This window comes from Toxorhynchites rutilus, chromosome 2 (genome assembly GCF_029784135.1).
Source record: "Toxorhynchites rutilus septentrionalis strain SRP chromosome 2, ASM2978413v1, whole genome shotgun sequence".
Taxonomy (NCBI): domain Eukaryota; kingdom Metazoa; phylum Arthropoda; class Insecta; order Diptera; family Culicidae; genus Toxorhynchites; species Toxorhynchites rutilus.
Window position 1 is genome coordinate 324,886,839 of NC_073745.1, and position 14,975 is coordinate 324,901,813.

Here is a 14,975-nt window from a genome sequence, read left to right on the forward strand (position 1 = left end):
TGGCTTTACGAGCAAGAAGTTAGCCCGATGCTTTTTGCGAATGTCGCGCCATCTATGTTTCGAGCAGGGATACAATCGATTATTCGGCCGATGCGACATGAATCCTCGCGTAACTTTTGAAAAGGTCCAATGTAACATTTTCGTCAACTCGAGAAAAACGTAGTTGAAGACCCGAACATTATTCCGCGAACTGTCTTAAAAGTTATCGATCTTTATCGCTCCTCTCACCACTAGCGATCAAGAATAGCTCTCCAAAACCAATCGTAGCTGTTGTTCCGTGATTTGAGTTTAAAGTTGAAGCCAAGGAGCGAAAATGTTACATTGGACGTTTTGACTGTCCGCGTTTGCACATTGGACATATTACGTTGCACGATAAGAATTTGAAACTAACTACTAAACAACAATCCAAAAATCAGCATTTCGTTCTAAAGACAGATTATTATTGTTATCACCCGTTGAATTGAACTGAAATCGATAACAACTACTGTAAGAAACAAAAACTCAAAACGACCGAAGTACGACTTCGTGTTGTTTTGACTGCTTTGTTACTTCGGACGTTTCGGGCATCGGAGGAAAGTGGCGTCCGACGTAACAGCCGGGTGCTTAAAATCCGAATCTGTACATTGGATATTTCTTGTATCGGCGATGAAAAGATGAAGAAAGTAGATACGTGAACGATTGTTTTTGTAATACATTCAATGATTGAAGACTATTAGCGTGCATCCATTACCTCGATTTGTTTACATTTGATTGAATTGAAAAATTTATATATATATATATATATATATATATACATCCATTTCATGTCAAACCGATATAGTGCTCCTCAGATTTCCATGAAAAGTGGTAGTTTCTTTCTTTATTGCAAAATATTAGACCCGTATTTTTTATTTTTTCGTTAGGGTGACCTTTTCTTATTTTAGGGTGGTCCGAAAAATCATTTTTCTCAACTTTTTCCTAAAAGTGCCTTTTTTAAAAATTCATAACTTTTGAATCACTGAACCGATTTAGATGATCGATATATCAAATTGAAGCCAATTAATCTTTTTTGGAAAAATATTAGGCTTGCCAAGAAATCGAATTTTGTTTTCGTAACTATTGATTGTAGTTGTTTTTTGTTATTTTTATGTTTTTTGTTTTTATGTTTTTATATTTTATGTTTTTTCTTGAAAGCTGAGGATTTATTACATAACATATCTCGATATCAGATAGGCTTTTTTGTGTTTTTGAGTGACTTTTCAAAGTTAACCGGTCGTCCGTAAAATCATTTTTCCACTCTTATCCAAAAATAATTTTTTGCAAAAATTTATTACATTTGAACTACTGAACTGATTGAGATGATCGACATATTAAATTGAAGCCAATAAGCCAATCTTTTTTGAAAAAATATCACACTTACCGGAAAGATAGGATTCTAGTCGCATAGGTCTAGTCTAGTCACATAAGAATATTGAACGAAGACTTAAAACATGTTAAATTTACAAAATAATGACTCTAAAACGAAAAAAAACACCTCTCTAGAACCCTCTTTCCAAGTTCAATACTTTTTTCAATATTTTTTCTATTAAAAATCTACCTCATTGGCTTCAATTAGATTTATTGATCATCTGAATCGGTTCAGAGGTTCAAAAGTTATGATTTTTTGAAAAAGTCATTTTTGGGAAAAAGTGGAAAAAATTAGTTTTCGGACAACACTAAAATGGAAATGGACATACATAAGTTTAGTTTAATAATAATCTATTTGGTTTCTGATACTAATATATTTTATTTCTACCATGCCATGCTCCTGCTATCAAATTTTCGTTTCCTTGTTTTTTTGTTTTCTCCGCTTTTTAAACGAAAAGATATAAATTTTTTTATAATGTCATTCCTTGTTTTTTCACAATGGAATTAAGTGGATGGCAAAACATACATTTCTCCTGCCATTTTCTTCGGCAAATCAGCTTCGTTAGGTTCCAAATGCGATTTCATATTTCGGAATAGAATGGAATTGCTAAGAAGAAATTAAAAGTCTCATCATTCACTATGCAGATGGGAGAGTTAGAAGCTGTAGCTCGCAAATATGAAAAAAGAGACGGTTGATACAATCTAGGTTGTGTTTTGCTGACTACCAATCTCTTGTTACACTGCTGACATGTTCTTTCCCGCTGAATAATTTTTTTGATGATGAAACCAGCTATATAGAACAACGAATTTTGTTCTGTTCTGTCGAGAAAAGTTTTCGCTTCATCGACGGTGTACTCATAGTCGAATTCAATATTCATATCATCCACATTATCACTAGAATTAGATGAAGCTGAAATTCGATATGATGTCGATGCTGCTTCATTGTCCATCAATTTCTGGGCTGAACATTCTTCACGCCGCTTTGATAGCAAATCTATCAATCAGATGTTGTTGTGTATCGGCTGTATACGAAGCATTCGGTACTACGGTCATGTATTGCGAAAGAGTCACAATTTTCAAGTTATTGCTGAATTGCAATGGAGTTGGGCGTCGTTGCTTTGCACGAATCAATGAGAAAAGACTCTCCAGACAATCTTGGACGAACCGCGATGTAAATATTTGTGGGTGTCCTTCATGCAAAAGCCGATCTGTCAACCTCACAATTGCATTCGTGCAAACGATTACACTTGTTTGCCATGGTTTCCAATGTCCGTGTCCTACTTGGAGATCATACATTAACCGCACCATGGTCTTCAGATGAGCGATATCCTCGTCATATTTCATAGGATCATTCAAACAAAATACTTTTTCTTCTGCCCTATTATTGATAAGCTCGAACCATCGAGCAAAGTCTTCTATGAAGCATGCGGTAGTAAGAAGCTCCGGTAATTCTCGTATTTCCGCATGAAACTTCAATGCTGCAGCCACCGTCCTGTTGCAATATTTTGTTGCGTTGCATACTTTCATTTTATCTATTGAAGATGTTCTGTTGTCAAAGCACACATCCGAGGCCGTTAGTCTGTGACAAAGCCGCAACGTGTTGTTTATTTCGGAGTTCACGATTGTGGTTAAATGGTCTCGATGAACAATATTGGATGTTAGCTTTTTTTCACGAACATACCAATCCGGAACTTTCAGGTAGACATTGTTCAACCAGCCATGTACTGTATTTTTAAATACGTGTACGGGATCGGGTATGATCTCTAGCATTCTGTTCTCAGCGTTTGGATGAGGTATCGCAGCATTTAATGTCTCATTTTTGCGACGAATATCGATCCCCAAATCCTTCCACATGCGCTGGTTTTCGGACCCGGAATCTGTTGTTATAAAATGGACACGCAAACTGATTCCCTCTGCTCTTGAAACTGCAGACAATACAGCATTCTTCAAAAAATCTTTTTGTATAGAGTTGCCGGTGTACTCGAAAGCAACCACCTGTTTCCAGCGCGCTGCGATTCCAACTAGCATGAATACCAAAGCTTTACAGGCTAAAGTTTGGGACATAGGAAGCGTTGTTGTTCCAACAAACTGCTTCGTATTTTGGCAAAACTCATTTGCCCCGTCTATGCTCATTTCGTCTAGAACCAATCCGCAGTCCTTTTCTTCAACCGACATTGTGGAGACTTTATGTTGTAGCAGCTCGAATATATCTTCAAGAATACCTACAAAATATCATTTCATATATTAACATGCGATGAGACATATGATTATAATTACATACCAGGACTGAAACGAACTCCTTCAATTTGGCGTAGTAGAGTCCTCGTGGATGGGAACGGGAAGCCTATTTGAATAAGCTTGTCGTATCCACCTTGACATGCAAACCGAATTTGTAAATTTTCCGTAATCGTTTCATTGGACCAACGTTTCACTTTTTTAACCTCTCCTGTTAATAGCTTAATTTGATCTTCTCTGAAAAGCTTCTTCAAGGGTTGTTTTCCACGAATTCTCGAGGTCAGATATCCGCATTTTTTCTTCCATTGTTTTACAATTCTATTAACGGTTACATCAATATAAAATATTAGAAAATAACATATTTTTTGACACACTACCTTTTCAGCTTGGAAATTTGATGTTTCAAACGAAATATTTCTTCCTGTAGTTGTTTATCTCCTTCATATACGTCAACCAAATCATAATTGTTCTCAATACTTTGTATCTCTTCCCATTCCTCATTCGCGGATGCAGCTAAGGTCGGAATTTTCGTAACTCCATTTTCATTGTATTTCCCATCAACAAAATGAGCCTGTATATATACTAGTATTAGGATATGTTTTAGAATTAGTTTTTAATACTTACGCTACATATTCTTGTGCTTGATTTGATTTCAAAGAATGGAACTTCTAATTCACTGTTCACGCAAAATCGAATCCATTCTTTCCGAATATTTTTGTCTTGAGGGAACCGATAAAATTTATACTCAGGATGAGTATCCGTCCTTCGCTCACAATTTAAGGCTTTACACTTCATTTTTATTTTTGAATTACGTTTTGTATGAATAAAATGGCTTCCTAACGTTGTTTTGGTTGTATTCCTGCTCATATAATAAGATAGAATGTTTTGGTTCAGACAATGAGAATCTGCATAACGCTGTAACGGTTGTCAGATTAGATTTATTTGCTAAAAAAAAATCCCAAATTTGTTTTGGAAACGATTATATTATAGATATGGGTATTTAAAAGACTTATTTTATCCTTTTAAAGCATATTTTTGAGATTGTCTATTTGAAAATATGCAATAATCATTGAATTCGCACCAACCAAATGTTACGATTCATTAAAATAGAAATTTGAAAAATCCGATATTTTATAATATTTGGCAGCTCTGGCATCTTCATGTCATGGCTTCGTTTTTGGACGACGAAGAAGAGTAAGAAGCCAGTTGTCTGGTCTTGTCTTATGGGCACCTTACACGATCAACCGGATTGACAATAAGTGTCTTCAATATCGTGACAGCTAGGCTTTCAACATCTGATCTAACCTCAATCAATATTTTTCCACCTTACACGGTCAATATCGCCCTCAACCCGAGACAACGAAAATATTCGCGATGGCTAGTGGCGACATTCGAGTTTGGGATCCAAACTATTCTCTATCAGATTAGAAGGCTAAAAGGCAATTTTCAATTGGTAAAATTTGAATGAAAATATCTACTTGGTATTATTTAATTAGTTGAAGCGCGTAGTCCTAACCTTAACTTAACCTACTTCCTCTGAATTTTCAGATATTCCTACTAAAATGTATTATTATAATATAACGTCAATTTCAGACATAATTTTTGTATGGGATTTTCTCACCACTTGCAGAAAAAAAGTGATTTGCATTCACATAGAATACTAATTTGATTCGTAAAAGTTAATTTTCATTCATTATTTACACTTCAGAATTCGGTTTTTCTTCTCAAAAATACATCATAATACTCGTTTCACAAATACAGACTGTTCCTTTCAGTTTCAGAGATGCCAGATTATTTTAGTTTGCGAAAATATATGCAAGTTATTTTATCTGCAAGCAAATGTTTTTATTCCATAAATGAGACTATGACAGTAGAACCTCGATTATCCGCGAGCGGATGATCCGCCCTGCGGATTATTCGTGACTGCGAGTTCCATAGTAAATCAATAGGCCTTTCCGGAATTTGTTAGTGAGTGGTAGGCCCATGCTCTTTTGTTGTGGTCATGGCTTTTACATTATTTAGCCACTGGTGTACACGACCTTATAGATGGATAGTTGATTGATTTCTGTATTGATAGAACATAGTTTTTATGTTGAAACATCTCTTTTCGTGTTTGCATTTTTTTGTCCTTTAATGGGTCATCCGCGATTTTCGTTAATCGCGGTGAGTTTGCCCGACTATTCCGCGGATAATCGGGATTCTACTGTAGCTTGAATTAACACATGATGTTTTTTCATCTGTGATTTTCCCAGATCTTCTCATTCTCCAAATTTTATAGCGGAGTGTGAAGAAACACACAACCCGCTCACTAGCGCAAAGAATGACCGAGTTCAACGTTAAAAAATTCCTAAAACGTTTTTAAGTTTCATCCACTCTCTCACCATCACATTGTCAGTTTACTTTGAAGTTTTGATTTGTATCGTGAAAAGTACCGTATTTTGCTATTCAAAGTATCGGTTTTCCAAACCAAAAGCTTCCATTTATGATTCCTACAATTTCAGTAGTTTATAAATTTTAATTGCAATCGCAAAAAAGACTAACAAAAATTAAATGTGCGCTTGCATATCTGGCAACTCAGTCTGGAAGTCCGTGAGGTAAAACGTCAACATCATGCATCTATATGAAATGTCACGATATTGATGCTCGAAAATCAGAAAATCCGGATTTCTGCGTCGTCGGCCATGTTCAGCTGTCATTATGCTCTCAAATGTCATCATATTATCAATAAAGTTGACCGTGTAAGGTCCGCTTTAGACTAAAATAAGCTACCAAATCGTTGGTAATGCAAACATTAGTAGAATGTGCATTTTTTTTTGTAAATATTAACATGCGTATTGGCGATCTAACGCAAAACGTAAACGATCGGTGAGGCATCTGGATTTTGTTTTTGAACTAAGAAAATAATATAACCAAAAACTCAAAAACACATCACGTATATTTTACTTCCGGGCTATCCAAGGTAGTTCTCACATGCAGGAATCGTACATTCTTGTACTTGTGTTTGATTGTGCTCTCGAATTTCCTTCTTTAATTCAACCATTGTCAACATTTTTATAGTTTTCACTACTGAAAGAGGTAAATAAATAACATGTTATATATGAAATTGCGCAGAATTAAATTTCTTACAAACTCGCCGCAATCAAATAATCGTTTATGATTATAATATTGTAATTTATAAAAAGAACTACAAGCCTTCCAAGCTCGCGGTTGGCTCGAGGTTAGTATTACAAGTGTTCTCATAATTGGTATGTTGCAGTCTTCGATGCTCTGTACGTGTGCCCGACACGGGATACTTCCTATTGGGATGCAGCTGACCATTAATCAGCAACGCCCCCCTAGTCTGTACCCCATATCTAGCGTGGTGCGTCTTTCTCGACTCGAGGAATCCAGGATAGAATGGTCACGTAGCGCACCTAGACGGCGCTAGATTTGTACGTTAGATCGCCAATAGATCGAGTCCACGTGGACAGGAAGAATTTTTTTTAATACAACCACCAGTGTTCTGATTAAAATATACATGTCATATTTGATGAAAAAATTCTACGCATTTGGTCTATTCTCAACTAGAGTTGTTGAACTTTTCTTGAGTCGTCTTTGTGTCTTGAACTGACTATAATTTAGAAAGTACGCTACTTAGAATAATTATATTACTCATTTAAAAGATAAGAACATTTTGCGTAGAATGCAGTTGTACAACATTTAAATTAATGGAACAAAGTAAATTTTAGAGGTAAAGATGAAACTTAAATTTTTGTGCTTTTATACACTGGAGGAAAACATTAGTAAATGCAGTTACCAAATCTTTAGTAATCGAAACATTGGTCAAATGTACACATTTTTTGTACATATTACCAAAGTCTTGTAAAACTGATATCAAATTCAATGTACATCCCTACCAACGTTTCGTACATTTTACTTCATAGCATTAGTAACCTATGTATGTATTTTTATGTTTAGCAACTGTGTGTGTGCATTCGCAATTTCTTTAGTGGAAGTGGAGCGATTCGAAGGTAAACATTTTATTTCTGTTGATTCATTGTACCTAAATATATATTTTATTTTGTAGAAATACCACTATTCCACGTGTTGCTCGCGGTTTTACAACGTAGGCCACATCAAGGAGAGCGGAGAGCGTACGACATGCATTATCGAGGAATTATGTTTCGATGTCCCGTCCGACTACGTAGATAAATAAGTGATTATATGGAAAGCGCTGATGGCCCAACTGCCGCTCACAACAAACTTCTACGAAAACGAAAAACTGCAAAGGTTTGTGTGAATATTAATATTAGAATATTAATACGAATAAAATTATTTGAACACAACTTTCGAATTGACAATTTATTTTTGTCAATTTTGGAGCGCTCACCTATCGGAAAAACGGATGAGTATATTGGCGGTCGCGACAAGAACTATCCCAGCAAACATTAAATCGCATAACAAGCGTATATATAACATCATATGCCCTAAAATTTGGTTGGCATATAATGCGACTAACTGGCATATGCATGCAAAAGTGGAGGCCATATACATACGTGGCAAATGCTTACCGAATTTGTTTGGATGAATATGCAACTTTGACCGCCTATAATAGCGATTTTTGCCATACTCATATACGATTTATTACAGACATAGAAAAAAAAACAAATGGCGCAAAATATTTTCGTAAAATGTTTATTATAGCCTCATGAATCGCCATTTTTATATATGAGTATTTATGTTTGTAGAAATAATAATTGTTTCATTGACTTGTGTTGGGAGTGGAATATGAATGTTTGAAATGGCACAGATTTATGTTTGATGAAAACTGCTCCGATGTGGGTTCGAACTCCGGTCGTCTGGATTATCATCCACCAGCTATCTCGCGCGGCTATCTGAAATTTAATTCAACAGCGGTTAAAACTTTCGAGTGCATCAGCATTTCATTGACATTTCAATATGATGTAATATGTTCTTTATTAGGATCTAATATGATTCACTGTTTCATGATTTTCTTCAGCATGCAACACGATTCACTACAGTACTGAATCGATTTAAATTATACGCTTATACAACACACAAACTGCATCAGCGTAATATACGCATATGATGCGGATTAAATATGTTTTACGACAATGTGCATCATAAAATTGATGTTTATTATACCGAATTGCGACTTAATTTGATAATGGTATTTAAAATCGACTTTTTAAATTTAATGCGATTTCAAATATACACGATACATACTTTGATTGATATTATATGTGATTCTGATTTATTCGGATTTCTCGTAAGACTTGGCACGTGCAAAATTATACGATTTAATGTTTGCTGGGTACCTTGGAAAGCCCGGAAGTAAAATATACGTGCTTTGTTTTTGAGTTTTAGGTTACCTTATCATTATTTTCTTAGGTCAAAAACAAAATCCAGATGCCTCACCGATCGTTTACGTTTTGCGTTAGATCGCCAATAGTCATAAAATATTATTTGATTGCGATGAGTTTGGAAAATATTTAATTCTGCGCAATTTTATATATAACATGTTATTTTCTTATCTCTTTCAGTAGTGAAAATTGTATAAATGTTGACAATGGTTAGATCAAAAACAGAAATTCGAGAGCACAATAAAAAACAAGTTGAAAAATGCATGGTTCCTGCATGCAAGAAATACCTTCGAGAGTTCGCCCAGCAAACATTAAATCGTATAATTTTGCACATGCTTAGTCTTACAAGAAATCAGAATAAATCATAATCACATATAATATCAATCAAAGTATGTATCGTATATATTTGAAATCGCATAAAATGTAAAAACTTGATTACATATATCAATATCAAATTAAGTCGCAATTCGGTATTATAAACATCAGTTTTATGATGTACATTGTCGTAAAATAGATTTAAGCCGCATCATTGCGCATATCACGCTGATGCAGTTTTGTGTGTCGTATAAGCGTATAATTTAAATCTATACAGTACTACAGTAAATCGTGTTACATGCTGAAGGAAATCATGAAACAGTAAATCATAATAGATCCTAATAAAGAACATAGCACATCATATTATTGAAAGCATTTCACTGACAAGTTTCATTCTATAACAACAATTTTTTTTTCCAAAATATATATTTTTATCAAGGCTCATATGGCGTTAGCCTCACGGGGTCGGGAGTTCAATACTTTGACAATTTTTCTTATTATCTATGTTAGTAATATGTAACCGATTACTCGCGGTTGGTTCGAGGTTAGTATTACAAGTGTTTTCGTAATTCGGATGTTGATGTCTCCAATGCTCTGTGCGTGTGCCCGACTCGGGATACTTCCTATTGGGATGCAGCTGACCCTTAATCAACAACGCCCCCCTAGTCTGTACCTCATATCTAGCGTGGTGCGTCTTTCTCGACTCGAAGAATCCAGGATAGAATGGTCACTAACCGGCGCAATCATCAGTTCATGTAGAGATGTCATGAGCGGTACAACCTTTGGCTCTTGTTGAATGATCAGTGGACTGCACAACCTTTGGCCCGTGTATCTGTAAAGAGTGTGTGTATGAATTGCCACGACTAAGTAAAAGTTTATCGATCGGATAGGAGGGCTATAAAACGGGGACACAACGAACACATACACATCATTAAACGTTGACATCGGCGTTTCTGAGGAACAGGTATAGATGAAGCAGAAGATCAGGATCACGGCTACCTAAGATATCCTGGACGGGGATCTCCGATTGTCTGCCTTGTGCTCTCAGTGCTCTAGAGAGCTGAGAGCGAGCAGTATGGAACCGGAAACACGACCAGACAACATGCTCGATGTCGTGGTAGCCATCGCCACAATCACAAAGATTGTTTGCAGCGAGCCCAATGCGATAGAGATGCGCATTTAGGTTGTAGTGATTGGACATAAGCCGAGATATCACGCGAATGAAATCACGACCTACATTCAATCCCTTGAACCATGCACTCGTCGAGACCTTATCACCACTCCACATGCGCTGCCAACTTACGAGCGTATACTGACGAGGAATGTGGAAAAATTCATTATAAGCAATTTGCCTTTCAAAAAGTGTGCCTTCTAAAGCGCCCACCTTAGCTAGCGAGTCCGCTTTCTCATTCCCCGGAATCGAACAATGAGAGGGAACCCATGCTAAGGTAATCTTGAATAATTTTTCGACCAAAACACTCAATAGTTGTCTTATTCTAGTTAGGAAATAAGATGAGCGTTTATCAACCTTCATTGAGCGGATTGCCTCTATTGAGCTGAGACTGTCTGAAAAAATAAAATAGTGGTCAATGGGCAATGTTTCAATGATCCCCAGTGCGTAGTATATCGCACACAGTTCAGCGACATACACGGAACAAGGATCTTTGAGTTTGAAAGAGCCACTGGAATTTTCATTGAAGATGCCAAAGCCAGTGGACCCGTTTATGAATGAACCGTTAGTAAAGAACATTTTATCAGATCTAACTTTCCCATATTCTGCCGAAAATATCGGCGGAATATAATCGGAGCGTAGATGATCTGGGATTCCATGGATTTTTTGTCGCATGGACAGATAAAAAATGACAGAGGAATTGCAAAAGTATGGGAAGCAAACTTGGTTGGAGATGCCTGGTGAAGGGTGCACTTCGTGGGTAACGTACTCATGGTATAAAGACATAAAACTTGACTGAGGAATCAGTTGGAGTAGATTTTCGAAGTTATCAATCACCAATGGATTCATGATCTTGCAAAATAATTAAATTTTAAAAAAGAAGTGCTTTTGGTCGCTTATTCCCAAAACATCGCAACCGCTGGGAATGCTAAACGAATCTAAACGAGTATGAACGAAAATCATCATCAATTAACAGATAAAAATGGATTATTGTATGATTCACCAAAACAAAACAATTTGGTTTTTGATCCATGAATATATTCATATCATATCGCAATTTAATTCAAACATGATCGCTATTATGGTCCGTGAAAGTTGCATATTCATCCAAACTAATTCGGTGAGCGCTTGCCATGTATGTATATGGCCTCCCCTTTTGTAGGTATATGCCAGTTAGGCGCTTTATATGCCAACCAAAATGTAGGGCATATAATGTTATATATACGCTTGTTATGCGATTTAAGTGCGTTTCACATACAACATCCACGTCACGTTTACGTTTCGTCCCGTCACATTGCGTCAATTGAATTGAACACATGATTCAAATAAATATGTACATAATTAAACATACCAACTGATATTCATAAAGATAACTTTTTCCCACATTCCAAATTGATGACACCTTTGAAAATGTTTCACCTCTTGTATGACAACCTTCATCCTTCTCCAATTGCAAAACGTCACTTGAAAAAACTGTTTTGTTATGCTTCCCAACATATCTAAGAGCATCGTTCATTTGGTGTCTGCTTCGGATTAATCGCACTGGAACAAAAAGATGAATTCCGAAATGAGTAGCAGCATGCACTCGGGTCGGCCTGAGAGTGAATTCAGCATCGAGTGCTTCCAAAACTACACCGCCCCAGAAGTGTTTGTTCAAGGGTTGGCTGGACTGGTGAATCAAACCGATGTGGAAGTCATGATTAGGGCACAGAAGCAAATGTGAAATTATTGATTTTTGGTTTCCGCTGTTATACTGAATGTGATTGATTTGCAGGTTGCAACGTTTTGAGAAAACCAATGAAATGCTGCTGAACTGTAATGCCTTGAGCCAAAGTCGGCTCAAAATCGCAAGCGACGATTTCAAGAAACATACCAAGCTGCTCAATGACATGAAAAAGGATTTGGACTACATTTTCAAGAAGATACGAAACATTAAAACCAAATTAGGAACTCAGTATCCTCAGCCTTTCGCTGAGGCCGAGGCGAAGAATAAACCCATAAGCTTTGACGAAGAGGAGGAAATTGATACGGCTGCTAGGGCGGAATCGCTGGACGAATGCAATAGTCAATCTCATGCGACAACCCCGGTAAAGGTGTCAGTTGTAGGACCAAAAAATAACCAAACACAAAAGGAAGGTTCTCAGAAAGAGAAGAAAAAACTCAACGAGAATCAGGCGAGCGAACCATCGACAACTGTCAGTTATATGAAGATGGAACAAAGTCCGGAAAATCGAAAATCCCGGAAAACCACTCCGTGCGACTCCAAGAGAAGTTCCCTGTTATCTACCCACAGTAGCTCTACGGATAATTCGAATGATTCTTCAGAGTGCACATCTGACACTGGTTGAAAGACTATAGGCTTTTTTCTGAATTTATCTCACGATGCTAAGATTGTATGATGCGACCGCCTCAAACCATAACTAAGCAAACAGATAGTAAAAATATTAATTTATTTTAGTTGCTCACAAATAAAATAGGTGTACGGCAAATTTTCCTGCTTTTTGCATGATACTTTGAAACTTTTCGTTTTCTATATATTGAAGGCAACGAATTTGCCATTGTGGGTCCAAATTAAATCAATAATTACCCCGACCCTAAATCTATTCAAGCAAACCATGCGAAAAGATTCCTACACATCAACGGATCAAGGTGTTAAAAACGGATAACTATATGCTGTATGTAAGATTATAATATTGAATGTATAACAATAGTATTAAAAAAATAAATCTGTTTTGCAATAATTATGAATAATCACAAGACGTCTTCTTCAAAATCGTCAAATTTTCTTACCTATACTAAAGATGAACACATGAACAGCGCGGATAGGAGACCAAGACGGCGTTGAAGAGGACAACACCGGTGCAGTAAACAACGAAGACGTACCACCCTCGACAATGAGTGAAGTAAAAGAGGCCATTAATCAGGTAAAGTGTGCATCGGTTATTCAGGAACTGAGACAGAACATCTACCGGAAAAGTGAAAGGATGGGGTAATCTGGCCTATATAAATAAAATTGTCTCAGATCGTTTTTCGTCGTCTATCGCCAATAGTTACAAATTTGTGGGAAGTTATCAGGCCTCATTTTAAAGTGCCGCGAGTATCAGGTCCCTACGTCGACTTCGAAGCCGCATATGATACGATCGACCGACGATAGCTATGGGGAATCATTGATGAAAACGTCTTTACTCGAAAGCTAACAAGACCTATTCAGGCAACGATGAACGGTGTGCGGATCTTATGCGATTTGCCGGAATCCATTGAGAATAAGAGGGGACTTCGACAAGGTTATAGATATTCCTGCCTGCTCTTTAACGTGACGCTGGAAGGTGTTAAGTGCGATTCACATACAATAACACGAAGCAGGACTGATCGAGCTTGGTATCAATATATCTTAATACATGTTATCAGGTAGGACTGATCGTGACAGAACTCTTCTTGGTAGAAGTGTTGTGATCGACGACGACGAGGTTGAGGTGGTAGAGTAATTTGTCTATCTTTGCTCGTTGATAACAACTGACGACAACAACAGCCATGAAATTCGGAGATACGGAGTCAACGGAAGTCGCGCATACTATAGACTCCGCAGAAATACTTAAGGTCCAACAAACTCCCACCCCGTACGAAGTGTACCATGTACACATCCTTTATTTGACCGGTTGTTCTCTATGGGCATGAATCATGGAGGATGCTCGAAGAATACTCACAAGTACTTGGGGTTTTCGAACTACGAGTGCTTAAAACCGTATATTTGGTGGTGTACAGGAAAACGGAGAAGGAGAATGAACCACGAATTGTTCGCACGTTCCTTGTTTCCCCTCGTTTAGGAAAGTCTTCTGAGGTAGTTCACTCGATTCAACAACTTGTCTCAGCTTCGTTTTGATGTCGAATGGCGAATCCCAATGAGAAATCGGAATCCATGATATTTATGAGATTCACCACGAGTTACATCTCAATTCGACTCGCCAACGTAAATTTCGTAGCCTTCGGATTCAATGAGTTGTCCTCTCAGCAAATGGACACAGCGGTACTCGTCTAGGTCGAACCCCATGCCGCTGTTTTTACTAATGTCTTCGATCACCTAGATAGCTTCGCCTAGACTGTATTGGTAGGACGAGTTTTTCCTGGATAGCTTTTAGCAGCCTTCCAATTGCGGCGCGCTTGTTTCGATTCACATCTTTCACGTTGATGTTGGGGCAGTCCGCCTCTTGGCCTCACACGGTATCCTCAACTAGCGCCACATCAGCACAGACATCATCTGTCAGTTGCAACTCCTGTGAGCATCAACCACGTGCAGTAGAAAAACGTGCTCGTTCATGATCTTTACTACACTTGTCAGTCTGCGGGAATGCTGCAACTTCTGGATCCTGAGGCACTACAAAGGATCTGGATCTCGTCGTAACGAAAGACCAGATCGCGTATTAACTGTTAAACTGGTTATGGATCTTCTGACTCTGGGGGTTCTTGCACTGTGGTTTCCACTGGGGTCAATGAATTGGTTAGCTCCC

At 37.4% G+C, this 14,975-nt stretch overlaps 1 protein-coding gene across 1 annotated transcript; it reads left to right on the forward strand.

The window, feature by feature from the left end:
* Window positions 1-11,937: 11,937 nt before the first annotated feature.
* Window positions 11,938-13,221, forward strand: LOC129768729 (kxDL motif-containing protein CG10681). Its single transcript, XM_055770567.1, has 2 exons — window positions 11,938-12,189; window positions 12,245-13,221. Exons 1-2 carry the CDS (start codon window positions 12,026-12,028, stop codon window positions 12,816-12,818), a joined length of 738 nt encoding a protein of 245 aa, XP_055626542.1. The 5' UTR covers window positions 11,938-12,025; the 3' UTR covers window positions 12,819-13,221.
* Window positions 13,222-14,975: the final 1,754 nt, after the last annotated feature.

Excerpts from the sequence above, each read along its gene's own strand:
- LOC129768729 (XM_055770567.1), top strand. The coding sequence starts at position 12,026 with ATGAATTCCGAAATGAGTAGCAGCATGCACTCGGGTCGGCCTGAGAGT. Across the intron at positions 12,190-12,244 it reads ATTAGGGCACAGAAGCAAAT|GTTGCAACGTTTTGAGAAAA; the intron begins GTGAAATTATTG and ends ATTGATTTGCAG.